Source organism: Cebus imitator, unplaced genomic scaffold (genome assembly GCF_001604975.1).
Source record: "Cebus imitator isolate Cc_AM_T3 unplaced genomic scaffold, Cebus_imitator-1.0 Scaffold306, whole genome shotgun sequence".
Classification (NCBI taxonomy): domain Eukaryota; kingdom Metazoa; phylum Chordata; class Mammalia; order Primates; family Cebidae; genus Cebus; species Cebus imitator.
Window position 1 is genome coordinate 871686 of NW_016107621.1, and position 24985 is coordinate 896670.

Below are 24985 nucleotides of genomic sequence, written 5' to 3' on the forward strand. Positions count from 1 at the left end.
CAGAATTTCTTGAACCTGGGATGTGGAGGTTGTAGTGAGCCGAGATCCTGCCACTGCACTTTAGGCTGGGTGACAGAGCAAGACTGCGTCTCAAAAAAAGGCAGAAAATCTACTCACATAATCGAATCACTTCCCACCAGGCCCCACCTCCAACACTGGGGTTTACAATTTGACATGAGATTTGGGCGGGGATATAGATCCAAATCATATTAGAGGTGGAGGGGCATGAGGAGGAATGTAAATGTCAGAGGAACAGAGAGGAGCAGGGACAAGACAACCTCACTTCTTACTCCCTAGGGACCAGAACAGGGGACCCCGACTCTGGGGATGCAGCACCACACACTCTCGGTATCCCTGCATCAGGGGAGGTGCGAGCTCCTTCCTTGTTCAGGGACGTGGCCTCACCTGTTTAGATAGCTTCACACTCACAGTCCCACCCTGGACTACAACCTAACAGAGTCTGTGTCTTCCTCTCCTCTCCTGCCCATTCCTGGGTTTTCCTTCCAGTACCATCTTCTCCCTGTGGCTTCACCTGCTCCTGTTCCAGGCAGCTGCCCCTGGATCTTTGCCCTGTTACCGTCTCTGGACTTACTGGCCTCTGCCATTTGTTCTGAGTCCTGAGCCCTGTGAGGGAGGAAGGGGGAAGCTGGGGTTGGTGCTGTCCAAGGTGCTGCTCTCTCTGGACAGCTTGAGTGAGGGATGCTGATGTGTCACCAAGGAGGAGGCCCCAGGAGGGAGCTGTGTCGGGGTGCCTGGGTCAGGGGGAGGGGGCACCTATGCCAGGGTGAGCTGTGAACTGCAGGGACCCTACTCCGTGTCATCCATCAGCACCTCCAGCTCCGTGTCCCTCTCTGTAGCTGATTCTCTGGTGTGATCGCTGAGCCTGTGCTACAGTCCCCCTCACAAGGCCTGGTGGTCAGAGCTGTGTGTGGAGACCTAGTATGGGGGTCTCCTGTGCTCACACAGAGTGCCCCGGGGACAGGCTTCATGATCTCTCTTGTCCCAACCCACAGCAAGATCTGGACAGGGGGCTGGGTCAGATAAAGTCAGATCTATGAGAAGGATGTGTATCCTGGCAGTGCTGAGGTCTGTGCCCCCAGCTTAACTCTCAGTCTCTTTGCAGATAATTTATGTTGTGCATCTGCAATTGGCTGGGAAGTCTCATGTCCTTAAATCCTTGGTTATTTTTGTACAGAAGGTCATGAGGGCCTGCACATGGGTATAATGAGGACTATCTGATTAGGATGGGTATATTTTACATGGTGGGCTTTCCCCTCTCCAAGTGTTTTATAGATGTGGTCAAATGTATAAGAAAATATGCAACATTAATCATGTTAAGTGTACAATTAAATGCCATTAATTACATTTACAATATTCTACATCCTCACCACTATATTTTTCCAGAAAATTTTCATATCTCACATAGACATTTTATACTATTGATCAATAAGTCCTCACTTTCCCTTGCCCTGGCTCTTGGTAGCCACTGATGCTCTCTCTCTCTCTTTTTTTTTTTTTTTTTTTGAGACGGAGTTTCACTCTTGTTACCCAGGCTGGAGTGCAATGGCGCGATCTCGGCTCACCGCAACCTCCGCCTCCTGAGTTCAGGCAATTCTCCTGCCTCAGCCTCCTGAGTAGCTGGGATTACAGGCACGCGCCACCATGCCCAGCTAATATTTTGTATTTTCAGTAGAGACGGGGTTTCACCATGCTGACCAGGATGGTCTCGATCTCTTGACCTCGTGATCCACCCTCCTCGGCCTCCCAAAGTGCTGGGATTACAGGCTTGAGCCTCCGCGCCCGGCCTCTCTCTCTCTCTTTGAGACTTTTTTCTTTTTTTGCTTTATGCTTTTTTCCTATTTATGCTCAAATTCATATACTTTTAGATCTTTCCTTAAATAAGAATATGTCCCCCTAAGTAAATGTAATCAGTGACTGGACACTGTCGGTGTCTCACTCCCAGCCCCTGTGTGGTGACAGTGCCCTGCTTCCCCAGCCCATACCAGAATTAACTCAAAGTGGATCAAATACCAAAATGTAATTGAAAAATGTATTCAACTCTTAGAAGAACAGATAGATAAGGGTAAAATTTCATGACCTTTGATAAGGTCCAGCGCCCACGTCATCGGGGAGGAGCTGGGTTCAGGCGCGGGAGCTGCGCGCTCAGGGTCTGAATGCCCCTGCCCTGTATGGGCGCTGGGGACATGGTCATGTGCCTCTGTCTCTAAAGGTTCTGTCACTCAGGATCTGTGTCTGAGGGCCTTGGCTGGGCTGCTGTGGAACCTTCCACATGGGACTTTCCCAGTGGGGGATGCGTCCTCTCAGGGATTTCAAGGATTCTCAGCTGGAAGAATCAGGAGGGATGTGGCAGCCACAAGGGTGCAGCTTTCCCTCAGGGACAGAGGGCACCAGTGGCCTCCAGGCTAATCCGTCACCCCCAGAGTCAGGCCCCCGGGCATGAGGGGGGTGTGATACTCCCAACCCCACCTCCACAGGACCCCGTTGCTGGGTGGTCTGTGGGAACGTGGCCTACCCTCCATGCAGTGCAGGAGAGGGACCCTAGAGGCCCTTTTGTGTGGAGTGAGACAAGGGATGCACGTTAGGGCAGGAGCCATGTCCGTGGAGGCAGGAGCCGTGTCCCTGGAGGCAGGAGCCGTGTCCCTGGAGGCAGGAGCTGTGAGAGGATGGGCAGAGGGGAGGCCCACAGCCTGCCCAGTGCTGCAGGCTACATCGGGGTGGGAGCGTTTCCTTGGCGCACTCAGCCTTGTCCTTGAAACATGCCAGAACTTCTCACTTCAGCGCTTCTTTCCCACTGAGGCTCCTCAGGTCTGTACTGTTCTTGAGCTCCCAGCTAAGCCTCCTGACCCATCTGATGCCCTGAGTCCTATGTCACCCTCTGTCCCCATCATCCTATGCAACTCTGTGGGACGCCCAACTCTCTGGACACCCCCAATCTTCTGAATGGAGGCCGAGTCCTGCCTTCCTGTCAGTCATGGGGCCAGCTCTAGGCTCCCTTGTCCTGATCATCAGTCACCCCAGGAGGGGCAGCAGCTGAGCCAAGGGGAGGAGCAGGGACAGGTGTCAGCCACTCTGCACCTGCATGTCAGAGCGGGGGCGTGGGAGGACCCCTGGAGTGACTGAACATCTGATTTAGAAGGTGCTAGCTTGTGCTTAGGGCCTTTGAGATTTAACAGGAAAAGTAGGGTTATTTCCTGTTTTGTAGGCACAGTAGTTTAAGCTTGGAATCACAGGCTCCCCTTGGATGTCACTGAAAATCTCAGTCCCACCCATAGGGGCATGAAATCCGGAATCCACACCCTGGCCCAGGGCAGCCAGGAGGGCTCCTGTGTCTGTGCAGCTGCTGCAGGAAGATGTGCTTTCTGATGGGAACAGTGCTCTTGCCTCCCTGGAGGGCAGTGCCCAGCTTCCTGCAGCCCCCTCCCTGCAGGCCCCACCCTCTCTGAGTCTCCCCCCTGCCTAGGGTCTCTGAGCTGATGGGCCCCAGGGCACTGTGTGGGTCATGCATGCTGTTCGCTCTGCCTCTGATGCCAGCCTGCTGTAATGTCTGCATTCCTGTGTCCAGGACCCTGCAAGTTCTCTGGGTGTGTGTATGTGTGTTTGTGTGTGTGATAGGCCTACACACAGGTGAGATCTCAGGGTGAGGGCATTTGACACATTTAACAAACATTTATTTAAATGCAGGGGTCATGGAGCAGGGCGTCTACTTATGATAGACGATGGTTTGTACTGTAGGTTGGACCACTCCTTCATGGCCTCTCTGCGCACTGACCCTGGGTTCCATCACTAAAGGGAATCCTGTTCTCCTCTTCCCACATGGGTCCTGGGCTTGGCCATGTGACTTACCGAGGGTAATGCATGCAGGTGAGTGGTCTGGGTCAGTCCCAGTCACGCTATGGGGGCCTGGCATGGTGTCTTCACTCCTTCCTGATCTGCCACAAGAACAGTGTCCCCTGGTGACCCCTTCATCTCGGGTGCATTCAGGAATCCTGCCATGTGTCACACCCCTGCTGTCCTGTCAGAGTCACCCTAGGAAAGGCCTAGAGTGGTGGCTTCTCCCATGTGGGCTTTGAGGTCGGAGCCCGGAGCCTGGTTGCCCCCATCCAGGGAGCCACCTCCCCTTAGGCCTGGGTGTCCTCAGGAATCTGACCCCAGCAGCTCTGCTCTCCAGACCCCATGGCTCTGGCCTCAGCTTCTGCCATGTGTGGGCATCAAAGGCTCTGCCCTGCCCTCATGCTGTCCCCATGGGGTGGCTACGAGAGAGCCTCTGTGGGAGAGTGAGGACCCTGGGTTGGAGCCTGTGTGGCCATCGCAGGCAGCCTTGCCTGGGGCTGATGAAAGGGAGGCTGCAGTGATTCACTGGGAAGCTGGGTGCTTGCTGGAGTTGTGAGGACGTGTTTACCAGGTGATGGAGGTCCCTCTTTTTATTATTTGTCATTGGTGTCTGCACTGTCTCCATCATGATGGAATGATGTGGAATTTTAGGAAAGGCCATTTTGCTTCTGTTCTGCTAATTATAATGTTTTTCTAGCTAATCTGTTGATGTAGCAAAGGTAATGGTTGATTTTCAGGTGCTAAAATCACCTTGAATACCTGGGGAATAAACTCACCGCAGTAAATCCTGGCTCCTTTTGGTCATATTTTATTTGTGGATTTTCCCTCTCTGTTCCCAAGCAAGGCCTGCAATCTTACTTCCTTGTTGTGTCCCGGTCTGCTTTTCACATGGTTTTACTGCCACAAAAATGAGTTAATGCGTATTCTTCCTTTCCTGTTCTCTGGGAGAGTTGTGTAAATTTGATAAGAGCTGGTGTTTGTTTTGTGCATTTGTTGTTGTTGTTGTTGTTTAACGCAAAAATATTTTATAATTCTCTTTTTTTGTGGGGAGGGGGGACGGGATCTCACTCTGTTGCCCAGGCTGGAGTGCAGTGCCACGATCTCGTTTCACTGCAATGTCTGCCTCCTGGGTTCAAGCAATTCTCTGGCCTCAGCCCCCGGAGTAGCTGGGATTACGGGCACCCGCTACCACGCCTGGGTAATTTTTGTATTTTTAGTAGAGATAAAGTTTCACCATGTTGGCCAGGCTGGTCTGAAACTCCTGACCTCAAGTTATCTGCCTGCCTCAGCCTCCCAAAGTGCTGGGATTACAGGCATGCGCCGCTGCACCTGGCTGATTTTATACTTCTTTTTTGTGAAGTAAAATGAACGTAGCAGTAACGTCTGCATTCCCATGTGCTCATGAAAGCCCAGCCCAGATTAAGATACAGTACATTGTCTGCACCAAGGCTTAGGATCTGAGGGGTAGTCCTGGGCAGGGTCACACAGTGGAGAGTGGAAGGGCCTGGACAGGCTGGGCGGGGTCGGCACCCACCATGGCTGACGCAGTAACTGCAGCCCCTGGGGTGTGGGAGAGAGAACCTGGGCTTGCCGGGACAGCATGTCCTGGAATGTCTTTTACATCTTTTGCCAAATGGTGGAGAGAGAGAACAAGGCCATTGTCCCATTTCAGCATGTCCAGGCCTGAGCAGAGGGTCTGGCCATGGCAGGGACACTGAGTTCAGGGAGAATCCAAGACACATGTGGTCCCCCAGTGTCCTGCACATGCAGCCAGTCCTGGGCTCCCCCTCTGTTCCTTGGGATTCCCCTGCCTTCCCTCAGGGGCCTTGACCCTTCCTCTCAGGCTAACCCCGGTGGTCTGACTGCTTTCTTGGGTCCTCTGTCTCTCTCCTGGGTCAACATTCCCCTGGTTCAGCAGCGGACGGTTTTTCCCCTCTGGCCAGGACAGATGCGACTTCTTCAGGTCTTTCCTCAGCTTCTCTCTCCTGGACCCTTTTCACCCTAGAAGCAATGGGTCCTGGGTTATCAGGGCATGGGGTGGATGTATCCAGGTCAGGGACTAGGGTGCTGTGTCTAGGTTGAGAGGCTGAGCTCAGGACACAGAGCCGGTCATTGCTGAGGGTAAATGACCAAAGGTTGATGCAGGGAAGTAAGTTCCGGATGGTCAGAGACAAGAACCATCCAGGCTGGGCCTGGATGACCCTTCCTCCCTGTTCCCTGATATCCTCTTTCCCCAGCCCAGGCCCCGCCAGCCCAGCCCCAGGGCAGCCATTCCCATCTATGAGGTCAGTGTGCGTGATGAATGTTCTGGTCCTACAGGACCCAGGAAGACCCATGGTCTTCCCCACCTGCTGTCCTCACACAGTTCCGGGGATGAAGGCCATGCACAGCTCCTAGCCTATGTCCTTCTGTGAAGGCACAGCAGATGTGCCCATCTGATATCAACAGAAAGGTGAGCAATGGAGGAGCATCCATGGGTGCTATAGATCATGGGTGTGGTATCACTTAACCCCCAGTGTCCTGAGCCTTCCTGCCCTCTTCACTGAGGCCCTGGTGGCATTGTCTATCACTGGCCTCTGCAAATAAACTTGCCTGTCCCCAAATTCAGAATCCTGGTTGCTTAGTCTTGATAACCAAGGAGTGGGAAGAAGGTAGATGCCAAATGAATTCTCCTGGATTGGGAGCATGAGCGACCCCCTTCTCCTTCAACGCAGTACTACAGTCACTGGCATTTGAAAAAGCCACCATGTTAAGGCTATCTATAACCAAAGAGTTCATAGAGAGTCTCTGCCACTGAAAGCACCCGGAAAGAAAGCCAAATGGCCATACTCAACATACAATATAATAGTATCTTCAGGAAAAAAAAAATTCCATCAAAGCAAAAGTAATTCAAAAATAAAAAGAATTGACTATTTCTACAAATGAGAAGGAACCAGTGTAACAATTCTCAAAGTATAAAAAAACAGGATGTTATAATAACACTCCAAAAAGATCACAGTAACTATCCAGCAATAGGTTCTAATGAAAATGAAATCTTTAAGATACCAGATAAAGAATTCAAAATATTGATTTTCAAGAAGCTCAATAAGATCCAAATAAATATGAAAACGAGGCCGGGCGCGGTGGCTCACGCCTGTAATCCCAGCACTTTGGGAGGCCGAGGCGGGTGGATCACAAGGTCAAGAGATCGAGACCATCCTGGTCAAAATGGTGAAACCTCATCACTACTAAAAATACAAAAAATTAGCTGGGCATGGTGGTGCGTGCCTGTAATCCCAGCTACTCAGGAGGCTGAGGCAGGAGAATTGCCTCAACCCAGGAGGCGGAGGTTGCAGTGAGCCGAGATTGCACCATTGCACACCAGCCTGGGTAACAAGAGCGAGACTCCGTCTCAAAAAAAAAAAAGAAAAAAGAAAAAAGAAAACTAATACAAAGAAATCAGAAAATCAATTCAGGATACAAATTAGAAATTTACCAGAGAGATAGATATTAAACAAACAACCAACTGGAAATTCTGGAAATTAAAAAAAAAAAAAATCATTGAAAGAATTACAAAATACAGTTGAAAGCTTTAACAACAGACCAGACCTAGCAGAAGAAAGAATCTCAGAACTTGAAGACAGGTCTTTAGAATTAATCTATTAAGACAAAAATAAAGAAACAGAATTAAAAAGTGAACAAAGCTTTTGATAGGCATGGGACTAAGTAAAACATCCAAACCTATGAATTACAGGTATTTCTGAGGGAAGAGAAAAACCATAAAGTTTGGTCAACCTATTTGAGGAAATTATTGAGGAAAACTTAGCTAGTCTAGTTAGACATCTAGGCATTCAGATAGAAAAGGCTTAAAGAACATCAGGCAGGTAGATTGCAAGAAGGACCTCACCACAACTGTAGTTATTAGACTGTCTAAGGTCAACATGAAGGAAAAAATTTGAAAATCAGCAAGAGAAAAGTGTTTAATCACCTGTAAAGGAAACCCCATCACACTAGCAGTAGACTTCTCAGCAGAATCCCTACAAGCCAGAAGGGATTGAGAATTTATTTTCAAAGTACTTAAAGAAAAAACAACCATAAACATCAACTATGAAATTTTTTTTATCCTGCAAGAATAAACTTCAAAATAGAGAAATAAAGTCTTTCCCAGAAGCAAATGATGAGGGAATCTGTCACCACTAAACTGGTCCTATAAGAAATGCTCAAAGGAGTTCTAAACATGGAAATGAAAAGTCCATTAAAAAAAAAAAAAGGCCGGGCACGGTGGCTCACGCCTGTAATCCCAGCACTTTGGGAGGCCGAGGTGGGTGGATCACGAGGTCAAGAGATCGAGACCATCCTGGTCAACATGGTGAAACCCCGTCTCTACTAAAAATACAAAAATTAGCTGGGCATGGTGGTGCACGCCTGTAGTCCCAGCTACTCGGGAGGCTGAGGCAGGAGAATTGCTTGAACCCAGGAGACGGAGGTTGTGGTGAGCCGAGATCGTGCCATTGCACTCCAGCCTGGGTAACAAGAGCGAAACTCCGTCTCAAAAAAAAAAAAACAAAAAAAAACAAAGTAACTATCTGACAATTATCATTAGGACAGGAAGAAAACCTCACATGTCAATATGAACCTTGAATGTAATCCATTTACATGCTCCACTTAAAAGATACAGACTGGTGAAACAGATTAAAAAAACATGATCCAAGCATATGCTGCTTGCAAGAAACTCTACTTATTCATAAAGATCCTAACAGACTGAAGGTAAAGGGGTAGAAATAAATATTCCATGCAAATGGAAACCAAAAGTAAGCAGAAGCAGCTACATTTATATCTGTCTCTGAGGAGGGATGTGGGGAGACCTGAGGGGTGACAGGTGCTCCTGACACTGAAACCTGATGTCTCTGCTAAAAAACTCTGGGTCGGTCTGTAAGGACTCACCATCTTTCTCATACGAGGAGACCCAGGAATTCTGCTGAGGGAGATGAGGGAGAACTCCCCAGAGAGAGAGGGAGGAGGAGGAGGCACAGAGCCCCAGCCCCACCCCTGGATTCTGATTTCATCACGCTCTGCTCCCTTGTTCTGAGGACTTTTGGGGTCAGATGGAGACTTATCCACCCAAACACTCTGACTCTTGTGAGATACATGGACATGAATCCTCCCTTCTACCCATAATACACGTTCCAGCCAGCCCTCAGGTGTGAATACTGTGCAGATCCCCCGAAGCACACACAGAACTTGGCCTGACATAAGACCGCAAATCCAATTTTGATGATTCATTGGTGGTAGACTAGAGAAGGGCTTGCGTGAGAGAATTGTAGAATTTAAAGCGTGGAGCAAACATGTGATCAATGCTTAATGATCATGCTGAATTAAACCTTTCCTGATTTTTTCGTTTACATTTTCCTGAGTGTCCACCAGACGGCAGCAGAGTCCCTCCTGGCCTGGAGCCTCCCCAGGGGCTGCTGACTTCCCTCAGCAGGACCCACAGCCCCCCAGGAATTCCCACCACTCGACCCCTCACCACTCGACCCACCTCCTCCTCGCCCTCCAAGCTCCCCGCACGGACTCTGTCAGCTCCTCCCTGCAGCCCAGTGGCCATCCACCTAAAGCCACTCCTGCAGGCAGCTCCTGCCCCCACATCCTCTCCTTCCTGGGCTCAGCTGAAAGGGCATCTCCCGGGGCAGCTCCCTGTGATCCTCAGAGCCAAATCACAGCCCTTCTCTCATTATCATTAGTTCCTCAGTCCCACGACATTCACGGAGCACCTGTCTCCCTGTTTCAGGGAAACTCCGTGAATGTAGGGAGTTTCCCTACGTCCGTCCTACTCTGTGTGGAATCCCGAGGCCCAGCCCCGTGTCTGACATACGACACATCCTCGATGAATACTGGCTAAATGCGTGGCGGCCACACAACAGAAGCACATCGCTTCCGGGTGACCGCCACAGTCAGGGCCTGTTCTGTGTGGACACAGGAGCACTGGCATCATCCCAGCAGAAACCCCATGCCCAGCTGGGTTTCTCTGTTACAAGGTAAGTAACCCCCCTGGTGTGACAGACCTCAGGCCAGAACACAGCATAGGTCAGCGCTGGGAAAGGCAGGTTGTCCTCCCAGGGTACAGGGGTCCATCAGCCTTGCTTCTGAAAGCTTTGTCTGGGGAACTGAATATAGGCAGAAGGGGTAGAGGAGGAGGGACAAAAGAGGCAGAAATGAGAGGGGAGGGTACAGAGGACTCCTGAGCAGAGACCCCACCCCTGGACCATGTGACCTTGGAAAGTGCTCCTGCCCTGGGAGGAGGCTTAGCACAGAGGAGGAAGGACAGCAGAGCCGAGAGTCACAGCAGCCCTGACAAGAGCGTTCCTGGAGCCCAAGCTTCCCTACACAGAGGACAAGCAGGCAGCAGAGACCATGGGGCCCGCCTCAGCCCATCCCTGCAGAACGTGCATCCCCTGGCAGGGGCTCTTGCTCACAGGTGAGGGGAGGACTCCCTGGGACCAGGTGGGAGGAGGGCCAGAGAGACTGGCTGGGGTCTCCTTGGGAGGACAGGGCTCTGAGAGGGGACAAAGGGACTTCTCTTGAAGCTTGAATGTGGGAGAGGACACGAGAGAGGAACAGGAAACCAGAACAGGAAAATCACATTGAACTGGAATTGGAAAAGGTCAAGAAAATCTCACATGCTCTCTTTTCCTGGCTAATGAGCACTAACTGCTACATTCTGAAACATGATAATAATAACTATATCATATGACATTTCACATAAAAACATAACCAGGGCATAAAACATTATCCCTAGCCACCAACTTCAGACATTGGCAAATAAACCCCAGGATGTGGAGGGCCCTGGGAACTCTCATGAGCTCACCCACGGGAGTTCGCAGATGGTCCCAGGCACTGGGGTGCAACCAAGATCACACAAGTCCCTGCTGTCACGGAGCTCACGCTCTCATGGGGAGAAAGACAGACACGCAAAGAGATCTAGAGTGTGAGGTCCGGTGTTGACAAGCACCCTGGAGGGAACAGAGCCGGGAGAGGTCAGAAAGGGAAGACCCAGGGTCTCCAGAGGAGGTGTCAGGGAAGGGGTCTCCTAGGGATGCCCTGATGTGAGCAGGTCCTGCAGTGTGGAGGGAGCCGTGCAGACCCCTGGGGAAGAGGATTCCAAAGAGGGAAATACGAAGGTCAGAGGTGCTGAAGGAATGGGAGGGGCACACTGCTGACGTTGATCCAGTAGGGGACACACACACACACACACACACACACACACACACTCACACACTCAAGATGGGGGTGGGTGGAGAGACCTGCTTGGGACCCAGGGCCCCATCTTTCCACCCCAATACACAGGTCCCAATATTGACTGATGCTCTCTCTCCCTCCTAGCCTCACTTTTCACCTTCTGGAACCCGCCCACCGCTGCCCAGCTCAGTACTGAAGCTGTGCCACCCATTGTCGCAGAGGGGAAGGAGGTTCTTCTGCTTGTCCACAACCTGCCCCAGGACCCTCTTGGCTACAACTGGTACAAAGGGGAAATGGTGGATGCCAAACAGCGAATTATAGGATATGTAGTGAGATCTCAAATAACTACCCCAGGGCCCGCATACAGCGGTCGAGAGACAGTGTACCCCAATGCATCCCTGCTGATCCAGAGCGTCACCCCAAATGACACAGGAAGCTACACCCTACAGGTCATAGACACAAATCTTACGAATGAGGAAGTACTCGGCCGATTCGATGTGCAGGGTGAGTGACTCCTCCGTGACTTCTGGGCGCTGGGGGTCAGGTCTACTCCACACACACGGGGTTGTCAGGCCTGGGTTGTGCCTGTGTCCCTGTCTACATTTTGTCCTGTGTTGGGGTTTGGGCATTTAGTGCAGGACACACACAAGGGAGACAAACTTCCACATATCAGAATCCCTTTCCTGCATCCAGACCCTGCAGACACTCGCGGCAGAGGAAGGACAGTCTGATGAGGGGAACTCAGCAAGGGGAGGTGGGTCTCTGCCAGAATTCTGTGCCCTTCCCATGAAAAAGACCCTGGAGAACTGGGTCAGGGCCTGGCCTGAGGGGTCCCCTGGAATCCTCACAGAGAAGCTCAGCCCTGGAAGCACCAGCCCCAGACCCCTGTCCCAGGGCTCCTGACTCCAGGTGACACTAAGGAACCTGGGCCAGGGCCCCCGACTCCAGGTGACCCTAAGGAACCTGGGCCAGGGCCCCCGACTCCAGGTGACCCTAAAGAACCTGTGCCAGGGCTCCCGACTCCAGGTGACCCTAAGGAAACTGTGCCAGCACTGGGTTTTGGCCTCCTGGCTGACCTGACTGGGAGCAAGGATTTGAGCTGTTTGAGGACCATGGCTCAGGGAGCTGGTCACCAGCCAGGGCCCAGCCCCCAGGGCCTCATCTGGGCAAGGACAGAGCCTCATTCTTCACCTGAGACTCAGCCCCAGGAGAGGACAGATGGACAGGATTACTAGGGCCTCAGCCCCCTGGAGGAGGAACTTAAGAGAGGTCCTGGCTGGGGGGGTCAGTGTCTTCAGGGCAGAAAGAGAAGAACGATTCTGCTGTAAGCTCCTTGTACACCAGGAATCAGGCCCAAATCTCCCACTCCTGGAGGCAAACAGATGCTGCTCTTCTACACAGGGCTCTAGGCCAGGTCACTGTGATTATTTTAAGGTGAATTCACAGACCACAAGGCAAACCAGAGACTATACACCCTGTACAAACCAGGACCCCACGTGAGATACACACTTGCTCCGCAGTTCTCATGAAGGAGGCAGGGAATGAATGAAGGAATGAATGATCCATAATCTCTTCAGAGACTGGAAGCTGGTGCAGGATCCTAGGAGGTCCTGGCCTCACCTGTTCTCTGTCCCTCCAAGGGGCTGAGACACCCCTGTTCCACCCCCTCACTCCCTGCCCCTAAAGCCACCCCAGTGGGAGACTGAGGCAGGAGGGTGTATTGAGCCCAGAAGTTCAAGACCAGCCTGGGCAACATAGCAAGATACCTGGCTCTTAAAAAAAAAAAAAAAAAAGAAGCCACCCAGGTGTTGAGTCTCATGAGTGTGTAAATGCTTGGCCACGGGACGGGGATAAACCACTCCTCTATCTGCTCCCTACACTGACTCACCAGGGGCCCAGAGGCAGGACAGATGTGCAGTCCCCAGCCCATGGGTGTATTTCACCCATTTTACTACAACTCCATCCTTGTTTTGCTGTGGGCTCAGGTCCTCCAGTCATGCTGTGGGTGTCTCTGGCTCTCTCTGCTCCTCCATGTCCCTCATCTTCCTCCCCCTTCATTCTAGCTGGGATGCCCTGCCCTGCACAGCTTCCTCCACCTTAGGCCTTCCCCAGACACTCCCTCTAACAAGGCTGACTGTCCTGTCCCCTTCACGCTCACACTGTGGCCAGGCCCACCTCCCAGGCAACAGGAAAGGCAGAGAAATCAGCCGGAGCAGCTACTACCCCTGCCAGGCTCCATCATGAGCCCGTGTCCCCAGGTCACCAGGAGAATGAGCTTCCACTGTGTCCCCATCCAGGGCTCTTTCCCTCAGTGAGGCCGACATGTGGAACAGGCCACAGGACAGGGATGAGCGACTCCTCCATCCACTCTCTACACTGACTCACCAAGGGGTCAGAGGCAGAAGGACAGGTCTGCAGTCCCCAAAGCCCATGGGCTCACTTCACCCATTTGACTCACAACTCCATCCCCGTCCTGCTGTGGGCTCACATCCTCTAGTGGTTCCTGGGACCTTCCTCAGGTGGAGCTGGCCAGGCGGGTGCTGTCTGATGGGTTTGCTGCCCGTTCCACATACATCTGTGTCCTCACAATGATGCCATTGTCATAAGGCGGGGTCCCTTGGACAGGGAGATGCACCAGCCACTGGCGTCTTGCTTAGACTCTACCTAGTTTGGATGGATTTGATCAAACTCTAGTTGTGTTTCCTTAGGTTGAGAGAAAATGAAGAAAGCATTTCTCATGCCTGTGCTGGGCTTTCCTCCGTTTTGCTGACTGTGCACAGGAGCTAGCAACAGGGAGCTCTTTATAAATTTTCTTTTTTTTTTTTTTTTTCCGAGACGGAGTTTTGATTTTGTTGCCCAGCCTGGATGTGTGATCGCGACAATGGTGTGATCTCGGCTCACTGCAACCTCTGCCTCCTGGGTTCAGGCGATTCTCCTGCCTCAGCCTCCCGAGTAGCTGGGATTATAGGCATGCACAACCATGCCCAGCTAATTTTTGCATTTTTAGTAGACATGGGGTTTCACCATGTTGGTCAGGCTGGTCTTGAACTTCTGACCTTAGGTGATCTACCCGCCCCGGCCTCCCAAAGTGCTGGGATTACAGGCTTGAGCCACCACGCCTGGCTGTAAATTTCCCAATATAACACACGTCTCTTCTCGTAATTTGCCTTCATTCTTCTTGTTATGTAACTGAGCATCCTCAGATCTTCTGCCAGCCCCTGCCTGTCTCACTCACCCTTTCTATGTCTTCTTTCAGACTCTGCTGTACTTTCCTGGTGATCACTAGCTCTTATTAGTCACCACCAAACACCTGGGCAGAGCTGCCCCACCTGGGGGTCCTGCAGTCTGAGTACTAAGCTCACCTCTAGACTTTTTCCTGGTCTCCTCTGCTGTGTCTGCTCAAACACCCATTGTTATCATCAACCGTCTCTAGGATAGCCTTGGGGGAAAAAAAAAAAAAAAAAAAAAACCTCGGAGAAAACACCCCTTGGCTAGGTGGGGTAGGGACTGTTCAGCTGGAAGGAACTCAGCTCCTACACATTCCAGGGGAGGACCTCAAAGGACCAGGCAGGCAGACATCAGGAAAGGACCAGGAGAGGCACCAGGGGCTGTGACTCATGGTCCTGGGTCTGTCCTGACCCAACATTGCTGCACAATTCACACTTTGGAAAGTCTGTGCTTCTCTAAGACAAAGCGGGCGGCCTCAGGGTCTCTGAGCCCTCAGATCGTTGTGTACCTGTCTTGTGACACTCACACCTGCTGTAGGCTTTAAGGACTCGTGTGGGCTTAGAGGTGGGAGATGCCAACTCTGATTGAAAGATGCCCGTGGAGAAATCACAGGTGCCACACAGGGCAATCTTCTCTCTGTTTTCTGCACAGCGGAGCCGCCCAAGCCCTACATCACCAGCAACAACTTCAACCCCGTGGAGAACAAGGATGTTGTGGCCTTAACCTGTGAACCTGAGACTCAGAACACAACCTACCTGTGGTGGGTGAACAATCAGAGCCTCCCGGTCAGTCACAGGCTGGTGCTCTCCGGTGACAATAGGACCCTCATTCTACTCAGTGTCACAAGGAATGACAGAGGACCCTATGAGTGTGAAATACAGAACACACTGAGTGCCAGCCGCAGTGACCCAGTCACCCTGAATGTTCGCTGTGAGTATCTTCTCTTCCTCTGTGGCCCCGGCTGCCAGCCCAAATCTACACAGCCTGAGGTCAGGCCTCTCAGTCCCTCTCAGGTCCAAGACTCTTAACCCCAGACACCCAGGCTGGCCATGACTTCCTGCCCCAGGTAAACCTGGGCAGACCCAGCCTGGACCAGGAATACAAGAGGAGGAGCTGCTCCCGTCCTGGGAGGCTCAGGGTCCATAGCCTGTTATGGGAGAAGCAGGTGAATGTCTCAGGCTCCAGCTCCGTGAACACAGCTGGGGTTTGGTTGTGACTTCAGGTTACAGGTGCAAGATAATTTATTGGGGAAAACAACCACGAGGAAAGGCAGAGCAGGAGTGGGCGGAGTCTGAGAGCCCGCAGACCATGGTGGAGATGATTCCTGAGAAGGAGAAAGAGGAGAGAGTCTCAGATCGTGACGCGGTTCTCAGAGCTTCCACAAGGCTGACGGGGAGTCCTCACCCATAAGAGAGAAGCAGAGTCTCCCAGAACTGAGATTTCATTCCCCTGCCGGGAGCCCGTGAGAAGCGAGTTCTGTGTACAGAGGACTTAGTAAACACAGAAGGCTCCAGCCTGGGCCTCCTGTCAATCAAGTCCCTGTCACAGAGACCCCACAGACTCGTATTCATGTCTCCCTCCACGGAGACACTGAGAAAAAGATGCAACCATGACAAGATAGAAAGTTCTAATGAGACGCAAAAATAGCAATCGGTCTTTCTAAAATTTCAAAGCCTTCAGAAATATCCGAGTGCAGAAAGGCCATGATGGAATTGACAGAAGACTGACCACCAACTAGAAACACAGTGAGAGAGAAAACATGTGAACCTTCCTGCAAAACGAATGCATTCCTTGAAGGAACAAGTAGAGACTTCATGCCGAGAGCTGGTACCGGGGGCACCCCGCTGTAAAATAACATCACCTTCACTCCCTCTCTCTCTTTTTTCAGTACCAGACAGTTCTGTTGTCTCAGCTGGGACCACTGTCAGCATCATGACTGGAGTGCTGGCCGCGGTGGCTCTCACAGCAGCCCTGGCGTAGTTTCTGCATTTCAGGAAGACTGGTAGGTATGGTGGCCTTTCCTCTTGTTCTGTTTCCTGCAGTGCTGACCACCATGCTCGGGAGAGGGAAAGGACTTCTTCACCTGTATCTGGGACTGGATCTTCTCCTCCTGCCCCTAAACTCCTGCTTCTCACACTAACTCCTGCATGTCTCTTCCCGACGCTTCGTGCTCCCTGTCCCCCATGACTGCTCTCAGCCCCTGCTCACTTGTTTCCCCAGTTCAACACATTGTGAAAGCCTCTTGGTCTTTTTTAAAACGTCTCTCACTTGTGTTGTTCTCTCCATTCCCATAAACCTCAACAACTGCTTGAAGTCCTACTCGACTCCTTGTCTGCAGTCTTTGAAGGCTTCCTTGCATATGGCTGCCTCATTACCTCCCTGAAATCAAGTTCACTCACCTACTCAAGAACCCGCAGGGGCCTACTGTAGCCTATTAGATAAGTTCCCATTTCTTCTCTTCACTAATCCTTCGTACTTCCTTTACCACTACTCCTGAGTATAATTTCTCCATCCTAATTAGATCTGTCTTCCTATACATCCCTGCCCCTCCACCCCATGTACACATAGAGTTCTTAGTTCCAATGTTGTGCCTAAAAACAAGGTAACCTTCCTCCGCCATCTGCACCGTGGAGTTACCCACACCCTTCATCACAAGCAACCTCTGCCCTTGTGGAGGACAAAGACTGTGGCATTAACATGTGAACCCGAGACTCAGGACACAACCTAAGCATGGCTGAGAATCTTTTTCTGATAACCAATTCATGTGTTCATGAAAGATACAGAAATGAAGAAGGCAGGGTCCCTACTCCGGGGAACAGAAAGCCGAAGACAGAAGATCAGACAAAGGGCCAGGTGCATAGGCTCACAACTGTCATCCCAGTGCTTTGGGAAACTGAGGTGGGAGGATCCTCTGAGCCCAGGAGTTCAAGGCTGCAGTGAGCTATGATTGTGCCTTTGCACTCCAGCCTGGGCAACACAGCAAGACCTTGTCTCCAAAAAATAAGACATGAAAAATAATTGTAATACCAAAATAGAAAAAGATAAATTTCCTGAGAAAAAAAGAAATCTAATGGGAAATATGGCTGCACGCTGGAATTCCTGGGAAATTTTTTAAAAGAACAACTGATTCCCAGGCTCTCCTCATACATTTTGATTTAATGGTCTAGAGTGGGAGCAAGGCATTGGTATTTAAGCCGCCCGCATGCTACCGTGTGCATCCAGGATGCAGAACCCCTGCTCTGATAAGGAGGCCTTGGGCTTAAATCAATGGTTTTTAGCTATGGGTATGTATCAAAATTACCTGGGGAACTTTTCAACATACGTAAGCTTGTACATTGTTGGCCACATTTGTTAATGGGCTATTCCCTGAACACAATAATGCAGCTGAGAAACAGAAGCTAAATGAAAATTCACCTTATTCGATACGTTAAATTATATGGAAAACACTGTCAAATGGTAAGTGATGCCAGACCTTCTCTAGGCTACATTTGCGGGTGTGTTACTGACATGAATGTTTCAAAAATTATATGAGATTTCTAGAAATCTATTATTTTATCACTCACAGTGTTACATGCCACAGAAGTAACCAAATTTCCTTGTGAGTGGTATCGTTGTCATCAAATCTATCAAATCTGAAGTCTCATCGGATCTTTAACCATAGCCATTTTAAGTCTTTGTCATTCACAAATAGTTGTTTTGATTCTTCTCTAAAAGCATTTGGAAATAGTTACAGTGCAAAACTGCTTCTTTTTCAAGGAGATTTATGGATAAGACTCTGACAAGTTGTCTTGAATACAGGTTTCTGGTAACTTTAGAATCATACCATTGGGCCAAGGATTTCCAAAATTTTAATGAAGAGAGAGCTTCGTGAAACTGCCAACCAAGATCAAGCAGAACAAAAATGTAATTTCATGGGACTAAATGAACTATTGAGGATAATTTTTTTATTTTCAATTTTTTGAGACAAAGCCTCCCTCTTGTCTCAGGCTGGACTGCATTGGCGTGATCTCTGCTCACTGCAACCTCCGCCTCCTGTGTTCAAGCGATTCTCCTGCCTCAGCCTCTCGAGTAGCTGGGACTACAGGCATGTGCCACCACACCCAGCTAATTTTTGTATTTTTAGTAGAGAAAGTTTCACCATGTTGGCCAGGCTGTTCTCGAACTCCCGACCTCAGGTGATCTACCCGCCTTGGCCTCCCAAAGTACTAGGATTACAGGCATGAGCCACTGCGCCTGGCCGAGGATAATGTTTCAGTGAATTTTTAGTTGAAGTTTTGCTGATTCTTTAAATGTTTTGTTTTCCAGGTTAAAGAAATGCTTTCTTTTAAGCTGTCCATGCCTTACAGAAATTTGGTGAAGTACAACTTGTGACCAAAAATTGAAACAATTTTTCTCCCTACATTTTTCTTCCAGAATTGGGCAACTATTCATGGTTATTTACATTGTTAGGGCAATAGTTGTTTGCATAAGTTCATTAAGAATCTGCTCTGTTTACAACAGGATACATTTAAAAATATTGCTTATATTACCAAGGCTTTGGCTGGGATGTCATATTTGGAAATATACATAGAATAAGCCCATAGGTACTGTAGGCAAAGTCTGAAGTCAGCCTTGGTTTGGCTTCCTAGTGTTGAGAAGCTTTTAAAAGTTTATCTGAGATTCCTTATCAAACCTTCCAGCAAAGTACACTTGAAAAGATCCTATGTGGTCAATTGCTATTCTTGCTTTACTTCTTATATAAATAATCAGGCCAAGTTTGATGAGACTCTACCTATTTTGTAAACAAGTTCGTCTTACTCTGATTAACTTTGGTACAAACATGGAGAGACAGAGAAAAATTATGTTCAGAAGAAAAAACATAACAGTTATGAAATTGTAGCCCTGTATGCTGTTTTTAACTTTTTATTGTCCGCCTGTAGACTGGACTGGACCCGGAATTCTTCTTGTTCCTTCAATCCTGTTTTGTCCTGTGGAATCACTAAGTACAAGACCTGCACTCTTCCTGAAGACCTATAAACTGGAGGTGGACAACTCAATGTAAATTTCAAGGGAAAACCCTCGTGACTGAGATGTGGCTCACTCATAGCCCACCAAAATGTTCAACACTGTAACAAGAGAGACTCAAACTACCAACCGGGACGAAAAGTTGAAGACTTCATGCTGCGGACAGCTTTTCCCAGGATGTCAGAACCAGACTCCCCACCATCATGAGGTTCTTACTCTGCTCAATTTTTGCCTGCTCATGCCTGCCTCTTTAATTTGGCAGGATGATGCCGTAACTAGGATTTCACAGTCGGTGGCTTGTGCCTGTAATTCGACAGAGTGTTGGATCTGTCATGTCATCATGTCAACACCAAATCTTTACATGACCTAAGGGATCCTTTATTCCATCCAATGGCTAGCTTTCACAACATCCCTAATACAACTGTTTGTTAAAATGTACGGTGGTACCTTTTAGAGTTGGACCTTAGACTCACCTGTTCTCATTCCCTCTTTTAATTTAGCCCAGCCGTGGGATGCTAGATAATAGATTTGCTCCCTGCTAGCTGAACAGGGAGGCGTTTGTGCAGTTGCTGACACTTCTTGTTGCACATAGATAAATACAGCGGATTTTATAGACACTCAGCTGCAAAAATGAACAGACATGCTCCGTGGGTTAAAATGGGTAGGCTCCTCATGTGGCTCATTCTGTTTGGTTTTGCTCATGGGGACCCTGCCTATGGATCACACTCCAAACCCTTGGTGTTATCCCTCCTGATTGTCATAATATTAGTTACCCTGGTGTGCTGTATTCTCTAAAAGCTTTAAATGTTTGCATGCAGCCATCCATCAAATGTCAGATATTTTCTTTGACTGAAATGACGAAAACTCAAAGAAATGTGTGACATAGGTTATGTGTCATAACCTATGAATGAGCGAAGTCCAGAATGATGGTAACTGACAGCAGTGTTAATGCCTTATATTTATTTTGTCAAACTCTCATCTAGGTGAGAGCCTAGTGGCTCCAGAACGGGGCTCCATTTGTGGGTGTTTAGTTCCATGCTAAATGCCACATACACTGAAACATTGAGGAAGCAGGTAGATCCCAGAAGAGACAAATTTTTCTTAAAAACAGGAGAGTCCAGGCTGTCTGAGTCAGCATAGTAGGAAAGTCCTTTCTGCTTTAACTCTTAGAAAAAAGTAATATGAAGTATTCTGAAATCAACCAATCAATTTATTTCTATTCTTCTGTTCCTGGATTCCCATGAACCCACTGTTCTACTATTGTACTGCTCAGTGGGAGCTATCACTGTATTTTGTAGAATGGAAGCTGCCATGATTTGTGAATCACAAATAAAAGCCAATTGGATCTATAACTGAGTTTCTTGTAATTTTGTCTTTTGATACATGTTCACAGCCAGCAATGGCCAGTGGAGTCTCTCAGCCTGCGTCATTCTCACCCTGACCCTCCTGCCTCTTTCTTTCCCTTACAAGGACCCTTCTGATTACACTGAGCCCACCCAGATTATCCAGAATAATCTCCTGTCTCAAGATCCTTAACTTCATCTCATTTGCAAAGTCTTATTATTATTATTATTATTATTATTATTTTGCCAAATAAAGTAACATGCACAGGGCCCAGGGATTAGGATGTGGATATTTTCAGGACGCCATTATTCTGCCTAATAGCTTTTGTCAATTTCACCCACAACAAAAAATTGCTTTGCCTTCCTTCTGTGTCTCACTTTTCTGTCTGAATCACAGAGAAGAGCACAAACTTCAAGGTGAAACGCACGACGAGCTCTGCTATGAACTGGCTGGATGACCTGGACCACTCACTTCACCTCCCTCGGCCTCTTCTCATCTGCAGCACAAGGGTCACTCTTACTGCATCTGAAAATGACACTAAATGGGGGCATTAATATGTGGAAGGCATTAGACACAGAGCCTGGTACCTGATGAGGCCTCGGTAAACCTTCCTTTCAGTCTTTTCCTTTCGCCATCCCACATTCTCTCACCCTCACCCATCTTCTCCTTCATCTTCTTTCTCTTCAGTGACTAACTCAGTTTAACCTACGATTTAGCAGAGAAGCCACACTACCCATTGTCTCATGACTCTGCTGGGATGTTCTTGTCATGTGGTCTTCTATCCACTCAAGGCAGGTTTTTGTGTTTTGTTTTGTTTTGTTTTGTTTTTGATGGAGGCTTGCTCTGTTGCCAGGCTGGAGTGCAGTGGCGTGATCTTGGCTCACTGCAACCTCCGCCTCCCGGGTTCAAGCGATTCCTCTGCCTCAGCCTCTAGAGTAGCTGGGACTACAGGCATGAGCCACCGCTGTTGGCTATTTTTTGTATTTTTAGTAGAGACAGGGTTCCACCATCTTGGCCAGGATGGTCTCCATCTCTTGACCTCGTGATCTGCCTGCCTTGGCCTCCCAGTGGATTTTATTTTCACGGAGAAGTCTGTTTAAAACAAGAAGTCCTTTTTATGTTTACATAACAGGTATACATGCTTCCCCTTAATATACACATACTGGTCCCAATTCTGCCCTATTAATTCATACATGCACTTCCTTATGTCACTGTTTTTCGGTCTTTCTCTTCACAATTTATAAATAAGGATAGTACAGCAGCAGAAAATACTGATCCAGACCGTAAGATGGGATTTCTTTATTAAGATGAATGCTTTCCTTTAAAAAGATGAATGCTTTCCACTGGCAACATAAATTGATTCTCAGGGCATCCTTGAAGCCCGGTTCCAGGCTTGGCTTTCAGCAAAACCATGCGACCCTAAGGCGCATTCCTGGACTCCCAGGAGACAATAATTGTGACAGAAGCCACACCCACTCTGGCTATTCCTGCTGTTGGGTAAAGATATTTTCACAGAATGTTGTACATCATGAAGATTGCTCAAGATTCCAAATCCAGAAACATGAAGAGGGCGAGTCCCTGGAATGGTCACAGAGGGGAGAAGCTTCCAAATCCAGTAACAGTCAATAAAACACACCCAGAGTGTCCTTTGAGCAATGACAGCCCAGCCTGCCTCTTTCCATGCCTGGTGGCTTCTGACTTTCTTCTCAGGACTGCTCCCCAATCCTTCCACCGTGGAGGTTAAGCCCCCTTCACCATCTTCATCTCCAGCTGCCTGCAAGGACCCTCACTGGAAAATACCTCCCCACTCTGGATGCCCCGGGTGGCACCTTTGCCTGTTTCCATAATTGTAAGAGCTCACACTGATGTAGCACTCGCTGTGCAGCAGGCACTGCCCTAAGGGGTTTTCAGATAGCTACAGTCCTCACAAAAAATCCTGAGTCTCACCATCCCTGTTTTTACAGATCTAGAAAACAAAGGCAGAGAAGTGAAGTAATGTAGTGAGTGTCATCCAACTCCATAATTTAACCTCATTTTCCACAAATGAATGTGCAGAGGACACCCTGGGGCTTCCAAGGTCTCCTGAATGACATCCACCTTCCAGAATAAGTTTTGTCCCCTCTACTTTCAGGATTTGATGAACAACCAGCTTTTTGTTTTCTGTCTCGATCTTCACTTACGCACCTGCTCCCTAACACCACGCTCACAACTGCACAGCCCTGCATAAAAACTGGCCTCTATGAACCTCCAGTCCTCTGGAATAACACAGGGTGGGCCAGGTTCTCAGTCCTCACAAAAAGTAACTTTTACTGCATTGTCAACTGTTTACACAGCCAGTCTCTGGCTATAAAAATGGTGCACTGAGGTCAGAAAACGTAATGAGAAGGAAATAGGAGGAGGGCGAGTCCCTGGGATGATCACGAAGGGGAGAAGATTCCAAATCCAGAAACAGTCATAAAACACACCCAGACTGGGTGGCTTTGAGCAGTGACAATGACAGCCACTCCTTCCTTGCATGCTTGGTGGCCTCTGACTTTCCTCTCAGCTGTCCCTGCTGGCCTTGCTTTCTTAGACCAATACTAGCGGCCTAGGAGCTGGGGCCAGACCAGAGCGCACAGTAGTGGGGGTGGAGGAGATGAAAAGGGAGAAGAGTGTCTGACTCACAGAAATCTGACTCGCCCATGCACACATCACCTGGGCAGGGAATGGGTTAGTGAGATGCTGTGCAGGGGTCACAACTGAGAGCAAACAGGTGGGTTCAGAAGGCATCACAGCTTTTTCCTAAGAAGACAGGGTGCTATATGAAACCATTGTCCCACCCTTCCTTCTCTGTCCCAAGGCATCAATTAACTTGTCTTTTATCTCAGAATTGGTTAAAGGTGGAACCAGGATTCAGACCCACATATTTCTGAATCTAAAGCTGATGTTTCAGTCCATACTGTTTTACCTTCCAGAATTCAAAGAAACAAAGGATGACTGCTTCTAACAGAAATAACCATATAGACTTCAGTGAAGAGGCGGGGACGGAGATAAGTCTTAGGATGAAGAAGAACTTAGGCGGTGAACAGGCAGGTATACATGTTCTATGAAGGAGTCAAAGAGTTGGAACGTATTTGGACGTGAGAAAGTCAAATGTGGATCAAGTCCTTCCATGTGGATCAAGGGAGTGTACTGGGTTCGTGTTATGGGGGCTTTGAATGACAGCTTACAAAATTGGAATTCATTCTATAGATGATGAGTGACTGGAAATCTTTGAGAAGTTCAGTAACGTCACAAACAGCATTTCCAGGAAGATTACTTTGACAGTATTAGATAAGATAGGGAAGCGGTCTTCAACTCTGGGAACTCAGAATTATCTGGAAGCTTTTTTCCCCTTTCTTTTTTATAACTTTCACTTTGAAGTAATTTTACACTTCTAAAAATGTTTCACAAAGAGTCATCATATTCTTTTCACTCAACATTCCCAAATATTAACACTGTAGATAACCAGAGTATAATCAACATCAATAAATGATCACTGACATCTCACAATGAGTGAATCTGCAGACCCTATTCAATCCTCTCTATCTTCCCACTAATGTCCTCTTTCTGGACCAGGATCCAATACAAGATCACACACTGCATCTCATTGCTCTGTCCTCTCTGTCTCCTTTAATCTGAGACAGTTCCTCAGAATTACTTTTGCCTTCATGACCTTCACATTTTTGAAGAGTATTGGTGAGTTATTTTGTAGAATGACCCTCAGTTTGGGCTTACCTAATATTTTCTCATGATTAAATTCAGGTTATCCACTTTGGGCAAAATGCCACAGAGCTGATACTGCACTTTCTCCATCCATCATATTATGATGCCCAGATTGTCCACATCTTCCATTACTGGGGATGTTAGCTTTGAGCACTGAGCTAAATTTCCTCCACTGTAAATTGCCTATTTTCCTTGGAAACATTTTTAAATGACTAAATCCCAAGCCACAGCATGGAGCAATCAGATGAGATTCTCTTTGAGGAAAGCACAGACATTGGTATGTTTTAAATTCCTACAGGTGACTCTAACCAGTAGCCAGGGTAGAAAACCAGCAACTTAGTGAAAATTAGAATCCTGGACATCAGCTAGGCAACCATTCCTCAGGTCTCTCTTTTTAACAAGAACATCACGTTCCAGGCACGCGTAATTATATCTGGACTTTAGTAATTGTGCCTGAACCCACGGTAGGAGAATGGGAAGGTCAAAAATGATGCGTGAGTAGACTGCTGCTCAGTGAAAAGAGAAGGCAGGACTCCAAGTAAAGAGAGCAGCCCACTTGTCCTACTGTTTTCTTTTTTTTCTTTTTTTTTTTTTTTTT

General features: G+C 48.6%; 1 protein-coding gene across 1 annotated transcript; it reads left to right on the forward strand.

Annotated features, from left to right (window-relative positions):
• Positions 1 to 10088: 10088 nt before the first annotated feature.
• On the forward strand, positions 10089 to 20651 carry LOC108285751 (carcinoembryonic antigen-related cell adhesion molecule 8-like). The gene is made up of 5 exons (XM_017503150.2): positions 10089 to 10306; positions 11212 to 11571; positions 14947 to 15225; positions 16184 to 16301; positions 19195 to 20651. The coding sequence occupies exons 1-4, from the start codon at positions 10243 to 10245 to the stop codon at positions 16273 to 16275; spliced, it is 795 nt and encodes a 264-aa protein (XP_017358639.1). The 5' UTR covers positions 10089 to 10242; the 3' UTR covers positions 16276 to 16301; positions 19195 to 20651.
• Positions 20652 to 24985: the final 4334 nt, after the last annotated feature.